General features: G+C 47.9%; 1 protein-coding gene across 4 annotated transcripts in view; it reads left to right on the forward strand.

The window, feature by feature from the left end:
* Window positions 1-24,129, forward strand: part of CAMTA2 (calmodulin binding transcription activator 2) — a 1,245,102-nt gene that overhangs the window by 363,687 nt on the left and 857,286 nt on the right. For all 4 annotated transcript variants that reach the window (XM_085638475.1, XM_085638477.1, XM_085638474.1 and 1 more), the window contains exon 6: window positions 2,016-2,087. In XM_085638475.1, the coding sequence (XP_085494601.1) occupies window positions 2,016-2,087 (72 nt within the window). The remainder of the gene's footprint in view (window positions 1-2,015; window positions 2,088-24,129) is intronic.

Here is a 24,129-nt window from a genome sequence, read left to right on the forward strand (position 1 = left end):
AGTTTCGTTACACAATGACACATTCATTTTTGTTAGGCATGGGGAGATAAAGTGATTTGCCCAGAATCACAGGATGTTAAGCGTTGTTGCTGAGACTCGAACCCGGTTCCCCAGCTTCGACGTCGCCCGCTTTAGCCTCTCCACTTTTGGGAAATGTAGGTTATCCAACAGCCTTAAAGACTTAGCACAATTTTGAGTCTTGGATGCCTGTCTTGTAATTTTCTTTCATTTTACTAATGAGAGGAAATTTGCACTTCATACCTTTTTAGAAATTACATTTCTTTCTTAAATGATTATTAGAAATACATTGAAATACCTAAATCCAGACAAGCCTATTTTCTATTTTTGCTAATTTAATTAGGATGAGAAAAAGCTGTTTTTTTCTTGTTCCCCAAAATATCCAGGGTCCCTTTTGATGTCAGGCATACTAACCGTTCATTAATTTAATAAGGATACCTGGATTGTCTTGTTTATTATATCTTTGAGACCCTCTTTCCCTAAAACCTTGAAATAAAAGCAATGCCAAAGAGCACATGTATATAGGACCTATGAGCAGCTCCATGAATTCCAGTTCATTCATTCTTATTCCCTTGTATACGTCTCACTCATATTGTGATAAGTTGCTGGTCATACTCTCACAAACTGACTTGGGCAACAGTGCCTCTTGCATCACAGAACACTTCCCTCGAGAGCAGTACCTCCATCTTGTTGTATTGTTGACGTCCCTATTCACCCTAGGAACCATCGTCAGGTTTAGCGTTCCTCATGTGTCTTAAAGGGAGCTCTTACCCACAAACGAAATCCTAAACCTCAGTCCCCTACTCTAATGAGTGTTTCTTTTTTCATTTTATCAAGGTAGTGCTTAGGGTCAGAGCGTTGTCTTGCAGCAGCTGTGGATCAAAGTTCTGCTCTGGGTATGTTTGCTTCGACAAGGGAGGACCTGCACAGTGGGATTAGCCTTTCTACTGTTCATCCATTTTTTTCTGTACAGAATGTCCTATGCAAGGATAGTGGTGGTGCTCAACAGAAGTATTTACTGATTGTGACTTCTAGCATAGTAGCATTCTTTATGCTCTTTTATATAACATTGTTAAAAATGTTGCAAATGAATCCAGCTCTAGTTGGATACCGTCCATGGTGCAGGCGATTTGACTGACCAGTGTGTGGTACCCAAGAATGAAGAGCTGGCGCCATTGTTGAGGATCTTCAGTGGCTAACACTCAGTATTCCATATAGGCCAGTGCTTTCATGTAGGGGTGGGCAGAAAATTCAGCTGGCCGAGTGAGCGGAGTTTTGCCCACTTCGCGCTATGAGATTATCAAGGAGTTTTGGCAAAACTTGGCCAAGTGCAGTGCGGGAGAGTTTTTTCTCATGTGTGGCTTGAGCGAGAATTCGCATCTCCTAGGGCAATTTCCAGGCGTTAGACCGCCTCCCTGTGAGATTTTTTCAACGCGTGAGGTTGCGGCAGATTGCCACCCCATCGTGTTGAGAAATCCACTTGAGTGGTAGAAAGAAGCAATCCCTCCCGCCCCTTCCCGGCGCACCACATGGTTGTTCGTGCTAATTTTACAGCATGGAAGGAGCTCCCGCTGCAAAAAATCAACACGAGCAGCATGATGCGCCGAATTCCGCAAGTTTGCGGAAGTCTGTGGAATCTTGCAGAGTTTTTACGTAGCTCTGTGGAGTTCTGCAAGTAAAAACACAAGGTCTGCCCACCCCTACTTGCAAGTCAGGATCCATTTGAATTGCTTCAGCTGTAATGCACACCATTACTGCAGAAGAACTTCACAACCCACAGGTTGTCAAGAGCTCAATGTGGGGGTCGAGGACTTTCAATAGTAGAGCTTCTGCATGACATCATTCACTCGTACTTTCGTAGAGTAAGAAATTGGGTGCTCCTGCCAGAGGAATGCCCATCCTAAGCCACAGCCCTAGTCATTGGAAAGTGCAGCTCTTCCTGTGTTGCATTGGAGGAGTGTCGACGTCATTCTAACACCTTCCCTTTCTCTTTCCAGTGTCTCTATGGCTGCTACGTGCACTCTTCGATTGTTCCAACATTCCACCGACGCTGCTACTGGCTGCTGCAGGTAACTTCCACTGTGGCCCCATGCACCTTGTTCTGGAGCCGACTCTTTTGGCAACCACAAGCTTGTCTTTTTCTGCTCATGGGATGATTTGGGGCTGACACGTGAAAGAAACTATAACTATGCCAGTTATCTCCATAGCGGACAAATAGTTTATCAGTGCATATCATGTATTGCAGTGAATGGTAGAGAAGCCTCATTGTATTGTTTTAGGGGTCTATTTGAAAATTAAAAAGGAAACCTTCAAGAAAGCAATGATACCCACCCCAAAACAAAAAAACCATTAGCACATGCTGTATTAAATGTATTATAACCACAAACTAAAAATAAGTAACAGTTTCAGCTTGAAAATTATTTTTTTCATATATTTGACACAATTTTTCTTCTTTTTTTTGGAAGTTGGGAGATAATGCCCCAAGCCCCCTTCCAGCATCCCATCACATCCACTGACCTTCCCTTCTATATTTTTTCTCAATTTAGGACCCTTTTTATTTTAAGACAATTGTAAAATGTGTAACAAACATGTTTTAATATTCTGCATTTGCTTATTTATTTTTATGTATCATTCTAGTTTTTAAAAATGATTTAACTATCATAGTATAGATTTTGCATAACAGAGCTGATATATTTTTTGCTGAGTTTTTTATGCTTTACCCAAAATCTCCCTCTTACTTTCTATGATGTAATATTTTTCATTTTTATTCACTTTGAAAAATTGTAGTTATGGTGGTTCTTGCTTATTGTTTGCCTATTTACAAAGCTCCCGCCGATGTGATAGGGCTCGCGCCCTGTGTGTTATGCAGTGTTGCTGTTTTCTGTCCGAACCCTAGACTTAATTTAAATGACATTTTTGCAATCTAGCAGATGTTCTCCTCCTTAATATGAAGGTTTGTTAAATGGGCCAAAATCTAGCATAAATTGCATGAAAATATAACTATGAAAACACACACTAAGTGTTATGTCTCTTGATTAAACCAAATTCGAAGCCAGCGCTAATATAACAATTCAGGCTTGTGCTGTCAGTCAGCCTTAAATGCAGAGGTCTCCCTCTAACTCCGAAAAATCACACACTTTTAGGTAAATGCAGCGATTCTTGAAAAAACGACAGCTAGAGGAAGTTAAGTAGCCATAATCAGTCACATTTTTTAATACTGGAGTGGTTTTTGAATGAGAGCCCTAATAAAACTGCTAAAGCGAGCGAGGAAAAGGGAACCAGAGTGGAGGGAAAAGTCTTTATCTTTATCTCACCTATATTGAAGAAAGTACACCAGCTTCCAGCAGAACTGAAAATACAGACTACATATGCAGAATATTCCACAATACATTCTCTAATTACTAATTACTGAAGCACACATGTCAAGAAATAGCATTTAATTTGGAACCCCTGCGGGTAATGTCTCAAATAGTGACCAAACGTTGTGCCATCAAAAGAAGGGGATGTCTTGTAATGTGGTTCTTAGTGCATCATCATAAGGTTGCATTCTGCTAGTGAGTTGCTTAGGGTTACAGTGTTCTTTACAGCTCCATTAGAGATCATCTCTGGGAGGAAAGGAAGCTTCTTTTCACCGCTGCATGCTGACAGTGTTTATGCCGAGAGGACGTTCCCCTGACCCTGAAGGAAGTGTCTGCTTTTTTATGCTGTATCTCCTGGATCAGCCTCTGGAGGCTTGTACTTCTCAACAGCATCTGGTAATGGTGCAGGTACTGAGGGGTAGACAAAGCTCTAATGGAGGCACATGGGCTCTAAACGGGGATGTACCCTGCTCCCAGTACTATTGAAGAAAGTCCTTTATTGCGCCAGCGCGTCGTCACTCTAAGTGCTGACATTGCCCCAGCTGGGAGCTGGTGAAAAGATTGTAGAAATTTGAGCAGTAAAATAGACCTGTGAAAAAGGCCTCGTATAGAAAAGATAAAAAAGCATATGAGATAATTTGCAGTAGGTGTATTTTAAAATGTAAAGAGGCATGGCAGGTGAGCAGGAGCAACACATTGTAGGAATCAGCTACTGTAAATGAATGTAATGGAGGGCCCGGGTTTTCCTAAGGGATGCATAGTTTTGGCCAGCATACTCTGCACAAATGTTTAACCTGATTAACATTGCTTAAACACCTAGGCATAGCATTCAGAAACTGAAAGTTGATCCATTAATCTTTGCAAAGGACCTTTCATTGTACTGCAGCACTTGTGGCAACATTTTTAGTAATTTGTTATCCTTTTAAGCCAGAAAGAATTCGTTTTTTGTATTTTGCTGAGTTTCCTGATAGGAAATATGTTTGGTTTTTGACAAAAAGACATACCTTTTTGCGAACTTCCCTGCCTCTTCCTAGAAGATGGGTAAGAAAGACCACCAGGGCTTGTGTACTCTGTCTTCCGAATTCTCATATCCCAGACAGATATAAACAAAGCAAGATCTTCTCCTGGTCTACTTTAAATGAGTGTGAGAAAAATGTGCCTTTATTGCAGGAAGAGAGGTGAAGTCATTAGGAATCCCTCTCTGGCAGCGCTGGAAGGTCTCGGGAGTGAAGAGGCGTAGTGGGATAGTGGAGGGTCTGGAACCTTTAAAGGTGAAGCATCACTTTTCAGGAGCCTTTTTGGCCACTTTACCATTACTCCTTTCCCTTCATTCACTTTAAAAAAGGTTTGCAAAATAGATTTTTTTTGTCACCTACTTTTCTAGGTACAGATCTGTTTTTAAATATATATTTAAAGCAAATTAATAGAATTGGTGATATAGCCTTCACTGGAGACTGCTTAAATTGTTTTTGTGTCATATAAATTCCCGGCCTATTCAGGGATGATGATTTCAGTGGCGATTCTCCTGAAGAATTAGAATTGCAGGTAAGAAACAATCCCTGCCTCATGCCGTCTAGGGCTGGGCTCGGAAGTTTGCAAGTAGTCTTTCTTCAAAGAAGTCTTTTGAGTTGCAAGGTATAGTGACTCTTTGCTTAGCTGGCAATGTACATGGGCACTGACTCCATGTTAGATTGTATATTCCCCCGCCATAAGGTTTGGACATGCACGACTTGGGCTCAGAGTATGACACGGTTTACATGCTTCAGTTCGAGTGCAACTGGACTATTTTAACTTTAATGTTTGTATCAAGCGACTTTCCTTTTCAAATCAATCAATATCTGTATTCCGTCTAATTAGGAATAGATCATAAAGGTACATAGAAATATTGCACATAGCCATGGTCACACACAAAATCTAAAAATAATCTTATACTAAGAACAGTTAAGAAGGGATATATTGTCATGTAGTTCCTAGGACCTCCCAGAACCTGCACGTTTTGGATGACCTAAACTGAGGGCTTAGTGTGCAGACAGACTGGACACCCCAACAGGATGACCAGCCATTAGACCAGCTAGCTCTACTGTGCCACTACCACCCCCCTGTATTCTACAGTGGTGTGTGTAGTTTCAGGCAACCACTGAACATGTCAACCCTGATTCCTCAGGTATTGTGGAAAACAATACGTTATCTCTCGCTTAGTTGCTCGTGCTAACTTTTCTCAGAATACACATAGAATGACGATTAAAGCCGTTTCAATAATTATTTATTGATCAAGCGTCAGTCTAGTATGAAACATATTCGCTGCGCCAATCAAAAGACAGTAGCAGATAAATGTGATCACTAGCACCAATATCATAAATAGCAGATACATTTCTACCTTAGTGCTAATCAGATGAATAAAAGCAGATTATAAAAAGCAATAGCATTGGCGTACTCCTACGATGCATAGCCTACCTAAATGTACCTAGTCTAGATATGTAGGTGACGCATGTGCATATAAGTGCTATGATATATCCTAAGGGAGCCAAGAAACCCCCGGGAAGTGCTAGCCCCTCACCTGATGGTTCTGAATGAAGGACCCTTTCTCTGCATTGAGGATGGCACCCTGCAAGGGATGTCAGGTCTCTGCCTGTTGAAGGATCAGCCTGCAGAGTCTCGTCCAGCCTTGAAGGAATTCTCCGCTGTTCTGTAAAGGGGAGTGAGGGTATTTTCCAATACCATGGAAGAAGACATCCATCCTCCCACTCCTGAAAAAAAAAAAACTTGGATAACACTGATCCAAGCAACTACAGGCCTATTTCCCGACTACCCCTTCCAGCTAAAGTCATAGAGAAGGCTATGAACACAGAGCTCAACCTGTTCATATAGGACAATAATCTCCTAGATAGGGCCCAATATGGTTTTATAAGCCAGCACAGCACAGAGCTGGCCCTGATTAATGTGTCGGAGGAAATAAGACAGGTCTTGGATAGGGGTGGGAAGACTGACCTGATCCTCTTAGACCTCTCGGCGGTTTTCGACTCGGTGAATCATGATCTCCTAATAAACCGATTGTTTTCTGTAGGGATCTGGCGCAAGGCTTTGGCCCCGATGAACTCCTTTCTCCGTGACAGGGAGCAACGAGTAAAGCTTGGTGGACATACATCATCCTGGTTCAGCTTTCCATGTGGGGTGCCACAGGGCTCCTCCTTGAGCCCTACACTTTTCAATCTATATGTAGCCCCACTTTGCTCTCTTATTAGGTCTTTTGATTTCAAGACTGTCGTATGCCGACGACACACAAATCATAGCGTCCTTTACAGGGAGCTCAACGAATACTGCTTGGAGATTTCAGGATTGTATTCGGAAAGTTGGGTATTGGATGTCCCAAACTGCTTGAGGCTGAACAAAGGGAAAAGTGAGGTACTCCTGTTTGGGCAAGATACCTCCTTTTGGCAACCCAACTGGTGGCCTCAGAAAATGGGAGAGATCCATACTCCCACCTCGAAGGTGAAATATCTAGGAGTCTATTTTGACACAAAGTTGTCCTTCGAGGGGCAAATAAACGCACTTACCTCTGCATGTTTTTAATCGATCAAAATTATCAGTAAAATTCTCCCCTACATCCCATTAGAACTTCAGAAATCGGTGGTTACAGCCTTGAACCTGTCTAGAATAGATTACTGTAGTGGGCTGGTTTTAAATATGCAGTCACGTCTCCTCAACAAAATGCAAGTTCTTCTATATGCAGCAGCTCTCCTTCTACTTGACATTCCGAAACGTCAATCAGTGGCCCATGCTCTTCCAATTCTGCACTGGTTTCCAGTTAAAAGAAGGATTGAACTCAAGGCCCTCTGTATAGCTTTCAAAGCACTACATGGCCTGGGCCCGGAATATTTTGCAGACAAATTCAAGTGGTATATTCAGAAGAGGCAGCTGCGCTCTGCGACCGCTGCAAATCTGTTGATCCCCAGGGCCAAAACGGCTTCCGGGAGGGGGGATTAGCTTTATTCTAGGCACAAATTGTGAAATTCCCTCCCACTGACACTAAAGACAGAAAATAATCTATTGGGATTTCGTACACTTTTAAAAACTCTGCTTTTTAACAACTAGCATGTTAATTTTCCACTCTGGTCAGTATATCGGTGGGAGCCACTTCGCTTAGACACCTCCGGGTATTAGCGCGCGTTATAAATTTTCATTTTATACTAAAGTGGTCACTCCAGGGTTTCTTCTCGAATCGATATGTTTTGAAAACATTTGCTAATACTTTTCTAAACAAACATGATCATGCACAGCTGGCTTTTGGCCATGGATCAAAAAAGTGGTGACCCTTGTACAGAATAAATCTGCCGTGCCTTGGGGACATGTTTATGTACGTCAGGTACAGGGATTAAGATAGGGTACCGAGAGCCTAATGTCGGTGAGACAGAAGTAAGCTACTAGGTAAAAGGTCAGCTGTGTAGAACCGTTACGTCATGTGAATGGGACAAAATATATGTAATTGGTATGCTTGACGAGACTATCCTAAACGACATGTCACCCACTCCTCATCAAAAGGTCACAAGGTCAGCTAGATCATGATAGAAAATGCTAAAAAAAAGAATTTGTTACAGCAAAAAAATGATGGATGGAATGCTGACAATGCAAACATTCTCCCCCAGTCAAAAGATATGGGTTAAATCCATCGTTCTTTTGCCCACTACGCCACCCCAGTTTGGACCCAGCCATATGCAAATCAGTCTTGACCCTGTCCCTTGTGGGAACAGTCCAACCCGAACTGCCAAGCCAGGTCCTCCCTGGATCGGAAACAAGCATCCTGGGACCGTTTTCAGGGCATCACCCTTCATCAGCCAGGCTAGCTTGAATCCAGTGGTGTAGTGAGCACGGGACCCACGTCTTTTTCCATTTGTCACCCCGAGTGGAACGGTATGCCCAGATGTGGGTCTCGTGCTCTCCATGCCACTGGAGTCAAGTTATCCTGGCTGAAGACGGGTGAAACCCCGAAACCGGTTCTATTATGCTTGATTCCAGTCCAGGGAGGATCTGGCTTGGCAGTTCGGGCTGGACTGTTCCCATGAGGCACAGGGTCAAGACTGATTTGCATATGGCTGGGTCCAAACTGGAATGGCATGGTGAGCAAAATAAACGATGGAATGCTGACAATACAAACATTCTCCCCAGTCAAAAGATCTGGGTTAAATCCATCGTTCGTTTGCCCGCTACGCCACCCCAGTTTGGACCCAGCCATATGCAGATCAGTCTTGACCCTGTGCCCCATGGGAACAGTCCAGACCGAACTGCAAGGCCAGTTCCTCCCCCGACCGGAAACAAGCATCCTGGGACCGGTTTCAGGGTGTCACCCTTCTTCAGCCAGGCTAGCTTGAATCCTGTGGCACAGTGAGCAAGGGACCCACGTCTGGGCATATCCATTCCACTTAGGGCGAAAAGTGTTACAGCAAACAAATGATGGACGGAATGCTGGCAATGCAAACATGCTTCCCCAGTCAAAAGTCAAAAGATCTGGGTTAAATCCATTGTTCTTTTGCCCACTACGCCACCCCAGTTTGGATCCAGCCATATGCAAATCAGTCTTGACCCTGTGCCCCATGGGGAAAAAAAGCATACAATAATGTATATCTGAAAGAAACACGTTAGTTAGATTCCTCACCTTAGAATATCCCCAGGCGTCAGGCTGGATCCGGAAAGATTTTTTGTAGCAATACCCCTAGGCGTCGTCTGCGGCTCCGCGTCCGTCGTTGGTGTCGTGCGCCGGAATGACGTCGTCGGAGTACTTAGACGCCGCCCTCGCGCGCTGACGTCAGTTCTTCTTTTTTCCGCGCCAGACAGCGCCGATCCGGGAAGAGCTTACTCATTAGTCAATTTTTGACTAAACTTTTTGACTCTTTTTGGTCTTCTGTCGACTCGACTCTGGTGCTGGTCACCGGGTTTAAAGCCTGTGACTCCTGTCATCGACTGATGTCGGTGACGGACCACCATCGCCGGTGCCTTTACTGCCTGGGGGCCGACCACGACGCGGAGTCGTGCCCCGATTGTCAGGCCTTGACCTCGAAGGCTAGGCGGGAGCGGTCCCGTAAGCTTCTCGAGCTTCGGCACTCGGCTCCGTACCGCTCACGTTCCCGGTCCAGGAGGAGGTCCAAGGACCTGTCGCGGAGCCGCAGTCACCATCATCGCTCGTCGGGCTCGAAGTCTTCGGGTAAGTCGAAGCGATCTAAGAAGTCCAAGAGGCGACACCGCTCTTCGGACTCCCCTCGCCGGTCGCGCGACTCGGCCGAGGGTCAGGGTGGTCCCAACCCCGCGTCTCCATCGGAGCCGCAGGAGCCGCGTCCGTCCCCATACCCGATGGTCCCTGGGACTGACGCGACTCCGGCGGAGGTCAGTGCCTTCCTCTCGGCCATGAGGGGCCTGGCTCCGCCATCGACGCCTCCCGGCGCGCCTTCGGGCCCCGCGGACTCGACTGGGCGACCTTGCGTGCCGGCGGCTCCGGCGCCGTTGACGACTTTGGTTCCGACGCCGCAGGTCCCCGAGGGATCCAGGCCTGGATCTCTGCCGGCGCCGGTCGACCTCACGACGCCTCCTCCGCCGGCGCCGACACTGGATCCGCCCTCGGCGCCGTCTCCGGACGACGCCGTTCCCCGGTTTAGTCCGTGCCCGGCGCCGCTGCGGCACCGCTTGACGCCGCACCCGACGCCGATGGATGAGCGTTTCATCTACCGTCCGGCTCCGATCATTCCTCCTGTTTATCAGGAATCGGATGACGGGGGCGACTGGGAGGGGTCTGAGGACCCTCTGGCCATACAGAGCCAACTATCACAGGACTGGGCAGACGAACTGGGGGATGCCAGTGGTCTGGACACTTCCCCGGACGCTGGTTTCATCTCTCCTCCGACTGTGGCCTCGGAGGAAGGTGCAGCTTTTTCAGTGGTGCTGCGCAAGGTCGCCGCAGCCCTGGGGCTTGAGCTGCCTGCTGTGGCCGTGAGGGCTAACATCCTCACAGAGGTGCTTCAACCGTCAGCAAGCTCCACTGAGCCTCTGCTGCAGTTCAATGAGGTCCTCATAGACGTTCTGCAGGGCACTTGGTCCAAGCCCTCCACAGTTCCTCCTGTGGATCGGAACGTGGCCCGGCGCCACCGCCCTGCTCCGGGCGACCCCAGTTTCCTGTCCCAACACCCCACCGCCGAGAGTCTGGTTATCCAGGCCTCCACTTCCCAATCCTCCGTCCCGTCCGCCCCTCCGGATCGGGAATCCAAGAGGCTAGAACAGTTCGGAAAGAAGCTGTTCTCTTCCCTGAGTTTGGGCCTGCGGTCTTTGAACACCGATTGCCTCTTGGACCGTTTCTCCCACTCTCTGTGGGATAAGGTGGAGGACGTGCTGCCCCTGTGTCCGGAGGAGGCCCGGACACGTCTCTCCCAGGCGCTTGCAGATGGGCGAGATGCAGCACGACATGCCATACGGTGTGGACTAGACACCACGGACTCGCTGGGTAGGGCGATTTCCACCACGGTGGTGCTCCGGCGCCACGCCTGGCTGCGGTCCACGCCTTTTTCGGGGGATGTCCAGAGTTCCCTCATGGATATGCCCTTTGATGGCATTCGCCTTTTTGGTGAGAAGGCGGATAGTGCGCTGGCTCGTTTTAAGGACTCCCGGGCTACGGCCAGGTCCTTGAGTCTCTCGGCCCCGCGGTCGCAAACTTCCGCCTTTCGCCCCTTTCGTGGCCAAGGAAGGGGTGCCTCCTCACGTCCGCCTAGCCACCGACCGCAGACCCAACCTGCACGCGGTCGCGGATGTGGATTCCGCCGTGGCAGTACAGGAGGACAACGTGCCGGTCAGTCCACATCCACCCCGGCAGCATCCGCCTCAAAGACCTCCTAGTCCGAGCTTTCAGGCCCATTCCACGCCAGTGGGAGGCAGAGTTCGCCATCACCTGCTCCACTGGCGATCCATCACTTCGGACAGGTGGGTGCTGCAAATCGTCCGAAGGGGCTACTCCCTCCCCTTCGAGATGACCCCTCCAGCCATGCCACCGCAGTGCCACCGTATGTCAGAGGATCACTTGAATCTTCTGCGGGAGGAAGTTACGGCCCTCTTGGCCAAATAGGCCGTCGAGCGCGTTCCTGGTCAAGAAGTAGGCCGTGGTTGCTATTCCCACTACTTTCTGGTTCCCAAGGAGGGCAAAGGGGGCCTACGCCCTATCTTGGACCTCAGGAGCGTCAACGCCTTCCTCCGGAAGGAACGGTTCAATATGCTAACTTTAGCTCCGGTTCTGGCTGCCCTCGACCCTGTAGACTGGATGGTAGTGTTGGACTTGCAGGACGCCTATTTTCACATCCCCGTCCTGCCGGCCCACCGGCGTTACCTGCGGTTCACGGTGGGTCAGGAGCACTTTTAGTTCACCGTGCTCCCCTTCGGCCTCACCAGTGCCCCTCGGGTGTTCATGAAAGTGATGGCGGTGGTCGCAGCTCATCTGCGCAGATCGGGGGTTCCAGTCTTCCCCTATCTCGACGACTGGCTGTTGAAGGCGGGCTCGCCCCAGCAAGTCGTCTCCCACCTCCAGACTACGGCCGACCTCCTGCATTTGCTGGGGTTCTCCATCAATGTGCCGAAGTCACACCTGAGTCCCTCCCAGAAGCTCCTCTTCATCGGAGCGGTTCTCGATTCGGCGCAGTTCCGGGCTTATCCTCCGGAACAGCGGGTCCGGGATATTCCGGCCTCTAACCTGGGTTTCGGTCATGTTGGTGCTGCGGCTTCTGGGGCTGATGGCCTCCTGCATCCTGTTGGTGCATTACGCCAGGTGGCGAATGCGGGCTCTGCAGTGGGACCTGAAGTTTCAGTGGGCCCAGCATCGAGGCAACCTGTCCGACCATGTCTTCATCTCGGAGGGCACTGCGAAACAGTTGCAGTGGTGGCTCACGGACCGCAATTGGGTCAGGGGCAGATGCCTCTCCCTACCCCAACCGGAGAACGTAGTAGTGACGGACGCGTCCCTCCTGGGATGGGGGGCCATATGGGAGAGGCGGAGATCAGAGGCCTCTGGTCTCCGGCGGAGTCTCAACTCCATATCAACCTGTTGGAGCTGAGAGCGATCCGACTTGCACTGAAAGCCTTCCTTCCCTCTGTCCGGGGAAGTGTCGCGCAGGTGTTCCCGGACAACACCACCGCCATGTGGTATTGCAACAAACAGGGCGAGGTGGGGTCGTGGACCCTTTGTCAGGAGGCTCTGCGCCTCTGGACATGGCTGGAACACCAGGGCATCATCCTGGTGGATCAACATCTGGCGGGCTCTCTGAACGCCAGAGCGGACGAACTCAGCCGCCGGTGCATGATGGATCAAGAATGGCGTCTGGCCTCGGACGTGGCGCAAGGTCTCTTTCTGCAGTGGGGAGAGCCTTGGTTAGATCTATTCGCCACCGAAGAGAACGTGCAATGTCAGCAGTTCTGCGCTTTGGAATTTCCAAGGCGGCACTCGCTCGGAGACGCTTTTCGTCGCGAGTGGAGTTGCGGTCTGTTGTACGCCTTTCCGCCTATACCACTTCTGCCCAGAGTGCTGAAGAAGATCAGGCGCGACCGGGCCCAAGTCATCTTAGTGGCTCCGGATTGGGCACGAAGGTACTGGTATCCCGAGCTACTCATTATGTCAATCGATCCTCCGATACGACTGCCTCTTCAGGAGGACCTTCTGTCGCAGCAGCAGGGGACGGTCCTCCACCCGAACCTGTCCAGTCTCCACCTCCATGCGTGGAGATTGAGCGGCGACAGTTGATGCCATTTGACTTGCCTCCTGAAGTCTGTGATGTCATTCTGGCAGCCAGGCGTCCCTCCACAAAATTGGTATACGCCTGCCGGTGGAACAAATTTGTGGCATGGTGCACAGCAAAGGCTGTGGATCCCCTTTCCGTCCCTCTTTCTGAGGTTCTACTCTTTCTTCTTTCTTTGGCCCAGCAGAGCTCTGCTCTGGGCACTTTGAAAGGTTATCTTTCTGCAATCTCTGCTTTCTTACGGCTTCCTGATCAGCCTTCTCTTTTCAAGTCCCCTGTTGTTTTGCGCTTTCTTAAAGGCATTACTCACATGTTTCCTCCTGTCCCCTTCGTAATGCCTCAGTGGGATTTGAATCTTGTCTTGACCTTTCTGATGTGCGCTCCCTTTGAGCCCCTTCACAATTGTCCACTTCGTCTTCTGACTCTTAAGACTGCTTTCCTGGTTGCTATCACCTCAGCTAGACGGGTGAGTGAGCTCCAGGCTCTGTCATCTAAGCCTCCCTTTCTTTCTGTTCATCCGGACAAGGTTGTCCTCCGGACTCGTCCTTCTTTTCTTCCGAAAGTGGTGACCCCCTTTCACATCGGGCAATCGGTCACTTTGCCCACCTTCTTTCCGCCTCCGCATCCTTCGAAAGAGGAAGAGAGGCTCCACCGCCTGGACCCAAAACGTGCGCTGTCCTTTTATTTGGACCGCACCAGACAGTTCCGGGTGGACGACCAACTTTTTGTTGGATACGTAGGTGCTAAGAAGGGGAGAGCCGTACACAAACGGACCATCTCACGGTGGGTCGTCTAGTGTATTAAAGTTTGTTACTCCTTGGCGAAAAAGGACCCTCCTGTTGGGCTGAGAGCCCATTCCACTCGGGCCACAGCGACGACTACTACCCTGGGACGGGGAGTTCCCTTGCAGGACATCTGTGAGGCGGCGACGTGGGCCTCACTGCACACGTTCGCCAAGCACTATTGCCTGGACAGCCAAGTCCGGAGAGATTGCTTCTTTGGGCGTTCTGTTCTCCAGGACTTTCTGGTGTGATCTTGGTTCGCAGACCCTCCACCGGGGTTGGTATTGCTGGGGTATCTATTCTAAGGTGAGGAATCTAACTAACGTGTTTCTTTCAGATGAACAAGTTACTTATCTTCGGTAATGATGTATCTGTAAGAAACATTAATTAGTTAGATTCCTCACCGATCCACCCTTCCTCCCCGCTCTGCGAACCGACATCTAGGGTTAAGGTCATCCTGTTCAGGGCCCTAGACTTTTTGGCACCAGTGTCGGTCTCTTGCATGTCTCTGCGTTCCTAGCGCGGAAAGCTATGTACAAGAACTGACGTCAGCGCGCGAGGGTGGCGTCTAAGTACTCCGACGTCATTCCGGCGCACGACGCCAACGACGGACGGGGAGCCGCAGACGACGCCTAGCGACCCGCAAGGGGTATTGCTACAAAAAATCTTTCCGGATCCAGCCTGACGCCTGGGGATATTCTAAGGTGAGGAATCTAACTAACTAATGTTTCTTACAGATACATCGTTACCGAAGGTAAGTAACTTGTTCATTAAAGCATACTAAAAAAAAGCACTTAAAGTCTTTAAAATTTTCATAAAAGCAAGGTCTATATTGAAAAGCATTCATAAAAGGTCCTCTATATGTTTGCATCATTTTTCTGAGCACCTTGATAGCCACTCTATGTTCAGATAGAGCAGAGAAGAAAAACAAAGTCGGTTCGACCTTCAATTTGGTACATGTTTAAAAATTGTCCAAACGGTTCCCAGCACAGTAGAGGCCAGATTGTTTAAGAACCCTGCGCTGAAGACTCAACCTCACTGAACATGTCGTCCACAGGAGGCAGTCCTTCTAGCACCTCCAGTATGATATCAAGTGAGCAGGGGTGGTCATCACTGGTTTCCACGGCAGCCATCGGGGAAGAATGAGATGCCTGTGTGCCTGAGACTGATGCCTGCACATCTGTGGTAGAGCCGATCTCCGTTCCAGCAGGAGCAGAAGCTTCCTGTCGAAGCTCTAGGAACGCTATCATCAACATGGGAAAACGCTGTGGACAACTGTGCACATGGGCCCGTAAAGGCGCCAAGAGCATGTCTGTCTGACGGCGCAACCGTTGGAAGTGTCAGACAGAGAGCCAACACGCGTCCAAATCCGCAAAATAGGCAGCGGAATACTGGCAGAATGCAGTCAAGCCAGGTCGGTCTGAAAGACAGGAACGAATGCTTACTCAGCTCTCGAAGCCGAGGTATACCCAGGAAGAACACCAATCGCTCAGGACAACGTCGCTCCAGCAGTGTTCTCTCCATGTCTCGAGTGATGTTGATATCCATTTCGAAGCAATAGAATTAAAACCAGGATGCCCGCCACTAAAACCAGTACCAAAGGAAGCCCTCCAAAATGCTTCCAAGTACGTGGTGTATGAATGATGGAATCACTCTGAAAATGGTTTGAAAGGTGTTTTTTTCTGCATCCATAATTTTAAATAGGGTAACAGGGAATGATGTGTATGTATAGATATATGTATTGTTGTTTTTTGTAAATATAATTTGTGTTTATATAACTGTTTGTATTGTTCTATTTCAAATGTATACATATATAAAAAATACTTTTTTGGACCAAATCCTGGTGCTGGTGTTTAAACTAGAATAAGTAACTGGACGTGAATTACAGTCCTTGTGAAGGATTAATTTAATTTTCCTTCTAGAATTCATTTTGCTTTCTATCCATTCCTGCACATTTTGTTGAAACAGCATGGCTTTCAGTCTGATCAGAGAATCAAATCCTATGTTGAAAACATTCAATGAATGCCACAGTGGTGCCTTACTAACTGTGTGAGCTGGTGGAAGCAATACTTGGTTACAACAAATAACCCTGGAGTTGACGGTCACTAGAAGAGCAATGCTGGGCGTCATACCACAGCAGCCTTGGTCATTCAGCATCAAGTAACTCCCGTTGGAAAGTAACTCAAAAACTGGAAGAATTACAGCTGCTGGGGAACCCTTCAGGTAGCAGGACAAGTTTGCTATTGACTTATTACATGCTCGGTGAATCAACACTTCCTAACAACAAATACCCACTCAAAGCCTTTTCGCAGTTTGAACCACTAAGAAAACCTCCTTGTCCTTGTTCCTGCTCCTATATGTGTATGGCAACTCCCAGATTTCTTGTTTGTACCCTTCGCCCAACGTTTCATACCAGCCTACTGGGTAATATTTCTGGCCGTACTGGAATTGGAATGTCGTGATTGGCAGTGTAATATAGTCATGATTAACCATTCCGTAGATGGTGACTCTGCTACAGTAAAAGGTAACTTCACTAGTTTTGCAATGAGCAGCACTCCTGCAAGAATTTGAGCATACAGTGTGTTGTTCACATCAAACTTGTAGGAGTACTTGAGTGGAAAGCCTCTTGGCAGGATGACAGAGCCGTACTTTGTGGCATTGATAGCTACTAGTATATCTCCGTCTATTCTCGTGTGTGAACAAGTGATTGCAACAACGGCAGCAGTTCGCACTGTCGCCTTGGGGACTTCATCAGCCATTGAATTCCCTTTAACATGTATGCCGACACACTGATGACTCAGGGTGTGAATAACTTGAGCCTGTGGCTGACATGCTTTCAGCTTTGCCACTTGTTCCCATAACAATTTATGTTTTATCGTGCCACTGTTGGTGCCTTTAAACCCATTCTGGCCCCAGTAGTGAAGATATTCATTGTAAGATTGCACACAGTAATATGAATCACACACAATCAGTGTGGGGAATTCCCGATCCGTATACTGTAGTGCTAGTATCAGGGCTATGAATTCTGCCAGCTGCGCTGTACAATCTTCTAGAGATTGTGTAGTCGTATTCCTGGGATGGAACTTACCATCCCGCATACAACCTTTTACTATAGCACGTGCGGCGCCATATTGTTGTTTACTTCCAATAGCCGGTTGGGCAGAACCATCAGTGTAAATGATGTTTTTATACTGATCTAGAGGCAAGATATCATTGGGGAGAGGGTATTCTAGTTCGTACTGCAGGAATGCTTGTGTTCTCAGTATAGGATCATATCTGTATGATACGTCTGTTGCAGTGAGAGAATTAGCCCATTGTATCCATCGTGGATGCAGTGCCCTCAGAATGCTGGCTTTTGTTAGCGCCTCTAAAGTCGGTATCGGGGTTTCAACAATGATGCGTTTCTCCTGTGCTAGTGCTCTCTCTCCCTACAGCAGTCTGTACTGCCGCCAGTATTTTTTCTGTTTCTGCAAATCGATTTTCAGCATTCGTGTATATATGATATTTGTGCGTGATTGGAACTGTCCCACCTTCATTGTAGTTATACCCTGATAAACCGGGAATTACCTGAATTACCAGGTTGCAGACGTTTATTCTTGTCTGCAAGTGTTTTGAAGCGATCATGTCAGCTTGAACTGAACGTAGAGTGTCTGTATGTTTTTGAGTCCACTTGTTTGCTGTGAAATCTGGTCTGATTAGCACGTAGAAAGGTTTGCCTCTTTCTGCATAGTCTTGAATGAATGTTCTGCTGAAATTGTGAAATCCTAAAATGGATTGTAAGCCCTTCAGAGTTTTTGAAGGCTGGATTAGCGCACATTTTTGTAGAAAATTTGCAGCCAGGTTTTTGCCTTCAGTTGGCAGCTTATATCCCAGAAATAGGAGGCTGAGATGAGTAATTTTTGATTTTTTGAAGTTAAATTTGTAGCCCAAATTGGCAAAACCAATAATTATGTTGTTCACCCTGCACAAGTGTTCAAGTAATTCATCGTCCGTCAGATAAATATCATCAACGTGGGACACTGCCTCTTCTTGGCTAGTTAGTAATAGCTCTGACACTCTTGCCGAGTATAACCCGGGCTGTTTTTATAGCCTTGGGGCAGACGACAAAATTGACCCTGAGTGTCAAGGGCAGAAAATCCTGTCAAATATCTGCTTTCAGGAGCTATATTTTGGAAGAAGAATCCATTCGAGATCTCTATTGTTGTTTTGTATTTCTTCCACACAATGTCATTCATTAATGCAGCACTATGTACGTTCCGAACTGCAAATGTTTTTGTGCATGTGTTCAAATGTTTGTAATCTAAAATCAAACGATATGTGTTGTCAGGTTTCATTGCGGGAAACAAAGGGTTGTTCGTTGGCGTGGTGCAAATTTCAATCACACCTTGGTATTCAAGTTGGTCTAAGAGTTCTTTGACCTGTTTCTTCGCCTCATTTTTAATAGGGTCCTCTCTGTGGAGTTGGAGTAGTTTTTAATGGGATATCGTGGTGTTTGGACTCCACATCCTACCCTACATGGTTGCGGTATAATGCTGGAGCTTGTACCCACTCCCGTGTGTATGAGTGTTTCAACGAAACAGGAACAAAGTCTGAAAAGGCAGGCAAAATGACGTTTTAACCTTTTGGGCAATCCATTATAAATTCAGGTGGCCAATCTTTTTCTGCTAATAGTGTTGTATCCAAATGTCAAATTCTCCCAAAAGAGACCTTTAATTTGTCTTGAGATGTATCCCTCTATTTGGAGAATAATTTAGTGTAGATGGTGTGGGACGCTCACTCTGTTCTCAGGTGCCTACTACTTGATATAGTCATTCAATACTGCTGTCACCAGAAATTCCTTCAGGTTCCGGCGAGCCATTGTTACTTCTGCGGAGCTGTCCAGCATCGTCTGAGCCCCTTTCCCGTTCAGAAGCTGAGTCCTCAGTAACCTGGGCATTTCTAATTTTCAAGCCAGCCACTTTCTTCTTTTTGAATTGAGGTTTTGCTTTATGTTGCTCTTCCTGTTTGATAATGAAATCTGATGTGCGATGTGTTTCCCTTTGCTTGTTCTTCAATTTTTTGTTATGACTGTCCTTACCTCTCTGAGCTTTTTGATGAACACTGAAAGGAACTAAAGAAACGTGTATCAGTATCCTCATACCGGTCAGGTTTCCTAATGTTATCACGATTCCTAAGGTTGTACATTTTATCAGAGGACACCAGTTGGAGAGACCCACCCCTTGATCGTGAAGTTTTTCCTTTATTATTAATATTTTTGTATTGATTGTTATTATCCCATCTCTTTTTAAAAGAAATGGGTGCTTGCTTTGACTTATCCTTGTCAGAAGTACTCACCACTTGTGGTTTCCCTGCTTTGGGTACTGTGTATTCTAATGTAGACCGCAGCAAAGATTGTTCCCCATGTGGTACAATCCTCAAGTGAGGGAACCATTCCCATTGGCAAGCAAATTGTTAACATTCTGTGTTTTTCCTGCGGACCCGTATGGGGGAAATACTACTTCCAACTGTGCTATTGTTTAAGCAATCTAGAAAGGTACTTGAGCCCTCTTTGATGGGAACGCACCCATTATTGCTTTCAGTGTTTGTGGCTAATTATTGGTGTGTGTTGGGTCTGGACTATTCCAGGTGGAGCAAATCTCGCAGGTTGTAATGTGAGTGTTCACATGACAAACTGGACGATATGTCCGTATAGCCTGGCTACTTCTTTATAAAGTGCACGCACTACCCCTGCTGGGAGTGTTTCTATTTCAGGATGTGGAGTGTAAGTCGTTAAGACCGGCCATGTCGCTCCTCGTATGCTGAGCGGACCGAGCCTTACGACCGAAGTTGTGTGATTTAGGTTGCCTTTAAACCAGTTTTTATGTTGCTGGTAAGTAAATGGGGCTTCAATGTCCTCGTATGGGATGTATTCTTCCGGTGGATCCACTTCAATGTATTCGTGACATAAATGTGTCTGTGGATCTGCAGGTGGGAATTTCACCCAAGAATAGAATACCTCTGATTCAAACCCCTCGTGTGCCTCAATCACGAAAGTAACATGGCCACCTGTTACAGGTACGCCATGTTCTACTAATCTCAGAGTTATTGTCTGTCTGCAGTTCTCTGTGATATTTAGAGCGTTTGCAAATTCGTCTCCTTCTGCACTTCCACTGCTACTCGCAGTTTCAGTCATTTTTAATGGAGAAGAAAGTAAAGTTTAAGGTGGTAGGGTTTAGCACAATATGGGAACCTTTAATCCTTACAAGCTTGTCGAAACCTTTGGCCAATACACAGGGTGTACCTGCTCAGCTGAAACTGTTGCAGGGATTCTGCTCATGCACAGAACTATGCACAGGAAACCAGGACCTCAGTGAATTGTGGTGTACCAAAAAACTCACTTCAGTACCCAGAACCCTTATCCGACCAGCATCAGTGTCCCATTCGTTATCCGTATTATCTCGGAGGTCCCAAAATATAGACAACCCAGAACAAGCGGCTTAGAGTATTCTCAGGAATGGTGGGAATCAGAAATACCTGTTCGCTATTATTCATATATCAATCCACAACAGAAGTAATCAGAGACACGGTAAAGTTTAAAAGGTTTATTTTATAAACTACGTATCCTAAGATGCAGTACTTTAGCTAACATAAGCAGACAAATGATTATAATTAAAACCATTAGCATTGTTACAATACCATAGAAAATGAAAGGAGAAATCATAGTATAAATGACAGTGGAATACAGCCACCTTCCTTTCGCTAGTAAACTAAGATTATTAGATTAGTAGAAGGTCTCTAGGCTTGAATGGGGAACCCCATACCGTAAAGATCAGCTTAGGTGGATCACATCACAGGATCAGCTTTGCTCTGCGCCTGGAAATGTTCTTCTCCAGAATGTGTTTCAAACGCATGCAAACTGTAATATTAAAGGCTCTCGACATTCAGGTATTTGCAGCTGTTGTGCATATTATGACTAGAGAGTGGGCCGATCAACCTGGACTCAAAAACATACATTGTCTTGCGGCTCAGAGTGTTTTGCACACAATGTTCAGACCAAGGTCGCAGTGCACGTCTAGGGATGTGAACAACAGACAGTTCTCATGTGAAGAAAAGGCAAGCAAGCCGTTCTCAAATAATAACATGTCTCAGCAGTGTCGTGTGCAAAAGCAGCAAAAGTGGCAAGATGGCTTTCTAAAAGCGAATGCGCTTATGCTACATAGCAATGTATGCATCTAAATCGCTACCTTCACTACAAAACTGATTATCCTTCCCACTTCAGACGCTTCCGAACAGTGTGAGTAGTGTTGTCTGAGAAAGCACGACTGAACTATTTTACTGTTAATATACGAACCAAACCAACATTGGTGGCGCCATGTCGTGTAGTTCCGTAGACCCCCCCAGGACCTGCACGTTCTCATCCAGGGGATACTCATCAATAGTCATAATCTATGAATAATCCCCGCCCATGTGCGGGATCCCGGAGCATATAGAAAATACATATATATAAATATATATATATATACATATGTGAAAACATATAAATGCAGCCTAATAATGTTCAAAACATGGCAATGCTGTAAATTACATATTTTTGCATAGTAGTGCCCCCGTAACCCGTAAGGAAAAAAGGAAGCATCAGGCAAATTATAACACAGCACTGCTTTATTGCCATAAAGCAACATGTAATTGTAGGCATTCGCCAGTAGGCTGCAGTAGAGTATCAAGAATCCAAGAAAAACTGACACCTTGCCTTTAAGGCATTAGAGTAGGGGGACCGTGCCTTTAAGGCCTGCCCGTGACCCCCTGCTCCCATGATGCACTACAGGTGACAGTTGGGCCAGTTCTTTTTTCCGGCTCCTTCTGTGAGGATCCTGGAGCTTGAGCTCTTCAGTTTTTTGACTGAAATTTTGAATTACAGCTTTTTCTAGCTTTTTTCGACGTTTTCTGGCTTATAAGGGCTAATTCTGCTGGTTCCAGTGAATTTTCCAATTTTTTTCCAGTCAGAATGTCTCCTTTATTTAGGAAATGCCCTTCTTGTGGTAATAAAATGGCACTGGTGGATCCACACTCGGTGTGTATTGTGTGTTTACCATCAAAACACGATCCTGACCAGTGTCCCCACTGCCAGAAGTTCTCAAAGCGCACTCTGAGGGACAGAGAGCGCATTAAACTGCATGCAAGACTGGAGAAGGAACGAAGCCGTCGTGAAGGCGAGCATTCCTCATCAAGACCACCTTCTTCAGCTACGCAAGTACAGAAACGGCGACATACCAGCTCCCCGGGCTCCAAGAAGACCAGGAGTCCAAGAGGTTCGCCGTCGACGTCGAGGATGCCGGCGAAGAGGCAGAGAACTTCGGCGTCAAGGGATTCATCCCACCATCAAGAGTCTCCGCCGCGCAAAAGTAAGTCGGCGTCGAGAGGCGGCCCTTCGGGCTCGAAGGCTGCTAGTCTGGTGACATCTGATCTGTCTCCGTCGACGTCGAGGCTTCCGTCGACGTCGAGACACTCTCCGCCACCCTCGAGGGGGTCGACGTCGAGAGATGCGGCGACGTACATTCCGCCGCGAGTGGGCCGGTCGCCGTCGATGGTTACCCCCACTCGGCGACATAGAAGGTCGACGTCGAGAGGAAGATCGACGTCAAGAAGTCGACGTCGAGAGAGGTCGCCGTCAAGATCACCACGTCGACGTCGAGAGAGGTCGACGTCGAAGTCGCCCAGTCGACGTCGAGAGAGGTCGACGTCGAAGTCGCCCAGTCGACGTCGAGAGAGGTCGACGTCGAAGTCGCCCAGTCGACGTCGAGAGAGGTCGACGTCGAAGCCGCCCAGTCGACGGCGAGAGAGGTCGACGTCGAAGACACGGCCGACGTCGAGGTCATCTAGCCGACGTCAGGTGCCAGAGAAGAGGAGATCGACATCGAGGTCTCCACGACCGGCGTCGAGACCAGAACGGCATACCTCACACTTGCCGATGGTGACGCAGACGTCGTCGACGTCAAGGGATTCGACGTCGAGGGCGAAGACTGGACCGCCCGCGGAGAGGTCCCCAGGAGAACAGTCATCATCTCCGGGACTGCACATCGTGCAAATATCTCCAGAAAGATCACCCGAGGCTCCAGAGCGGTTTGGACTGTCACCGCGCTGGTTACGAGATGTGGGCGCTGCCGCATGTCGGAGTCCGGGATCGGACTACTCCCGCATGTATTCCCCACCGCGCAGGAGTAAATCGCCTCCGAGGGATCCACGGCCAATTTCACCACGCCGGTCTCGTTCCAGGGACCGTCGCACCGCGCCAAAACGTCCAAGATCTCCGTCCAAGCGCAGATCAGGATCAAGGGCTCACCAAAGCGAACGCTCCCACAAGAGGCGACGCACCGGGTCGTCCACTGGGACTGCATCCACAAGATCCTCAGTCCGGGACTACTCACCTACTTTTTCATCCACGCCTCCATCGCGAGTGTCCCCGGTGGATGACATTATAACTTTCTCGGACGTCCTGGGTAGAGGGGCGCAAAAGTTGAACATCGCACTGCACGCCCCTCAGGCACCCACTTCTGTGATCTTTGACACTTTACACCATCGGTCAGCTCCCAGACCTCTGCTCCCGTTGGTGCCAGGATTGTTAGAACCAGCGATGGCCACGTTCCTTACACCGGCTACAGCGGGCTCGGTCCCCTCGAGAATAGCAAAGAAGTACAAGGCTCCGGCCGAGGACCCTTTATTCTTGAGGGCGGACCCGCCAGCGGATTCGGTGATAGTGGCGGCGGCCATGAAGTCTCACTCAGCCTCAATATCTGCTTCTGTCCCCCCTGAGAAGGACAGCAAGCTGATGGACTCCTACGGCAGGAGAATGTGCAACACATCTGCCGCGCACATGAAGGTCGCTAGCGCTTCAGCCCTGCTAGGGAGGTATGATCGTTCCCTATGGGATTCCCTGGCCAGATTCGTGGAGAAATTGCCTAGGGAGGACAGGCAGGATTTCACGGAGATCCTACATGAAGGCGGACTGGTGGCCAACCAAGTAATAAGCGCAGCGGCGGATGCATCAGACCTAGCTGCGCATGGCTACTCCCATGGCATCTGCTCCCGCCGTTCGGCCTGGCTCAGATTAACAGCCCTCAAACCAGATGCGCAGAAAAGGATTCTTAACCTGCCGTTTAATGGATCATCGCTATTTGGAGCTCATGCGGACGACCAAATGAGCAAGATGAAAACGGAATTGGACACTGTAAAGGCTGT

The sequence above is a fragment of the Triturus cristatus genome, chromosome 12 (genome assembly GCF_964204655.1).
Source record: "Triturus cristatus chromosome 12, aTriCri1.1, whole genome shotgun sequence".
Lineage (NCBI taxonomy): Eukaryota > Metazoa > Chordata > Amphibia > Caudata > Salamandridae > Triturus > Triturus cristatus.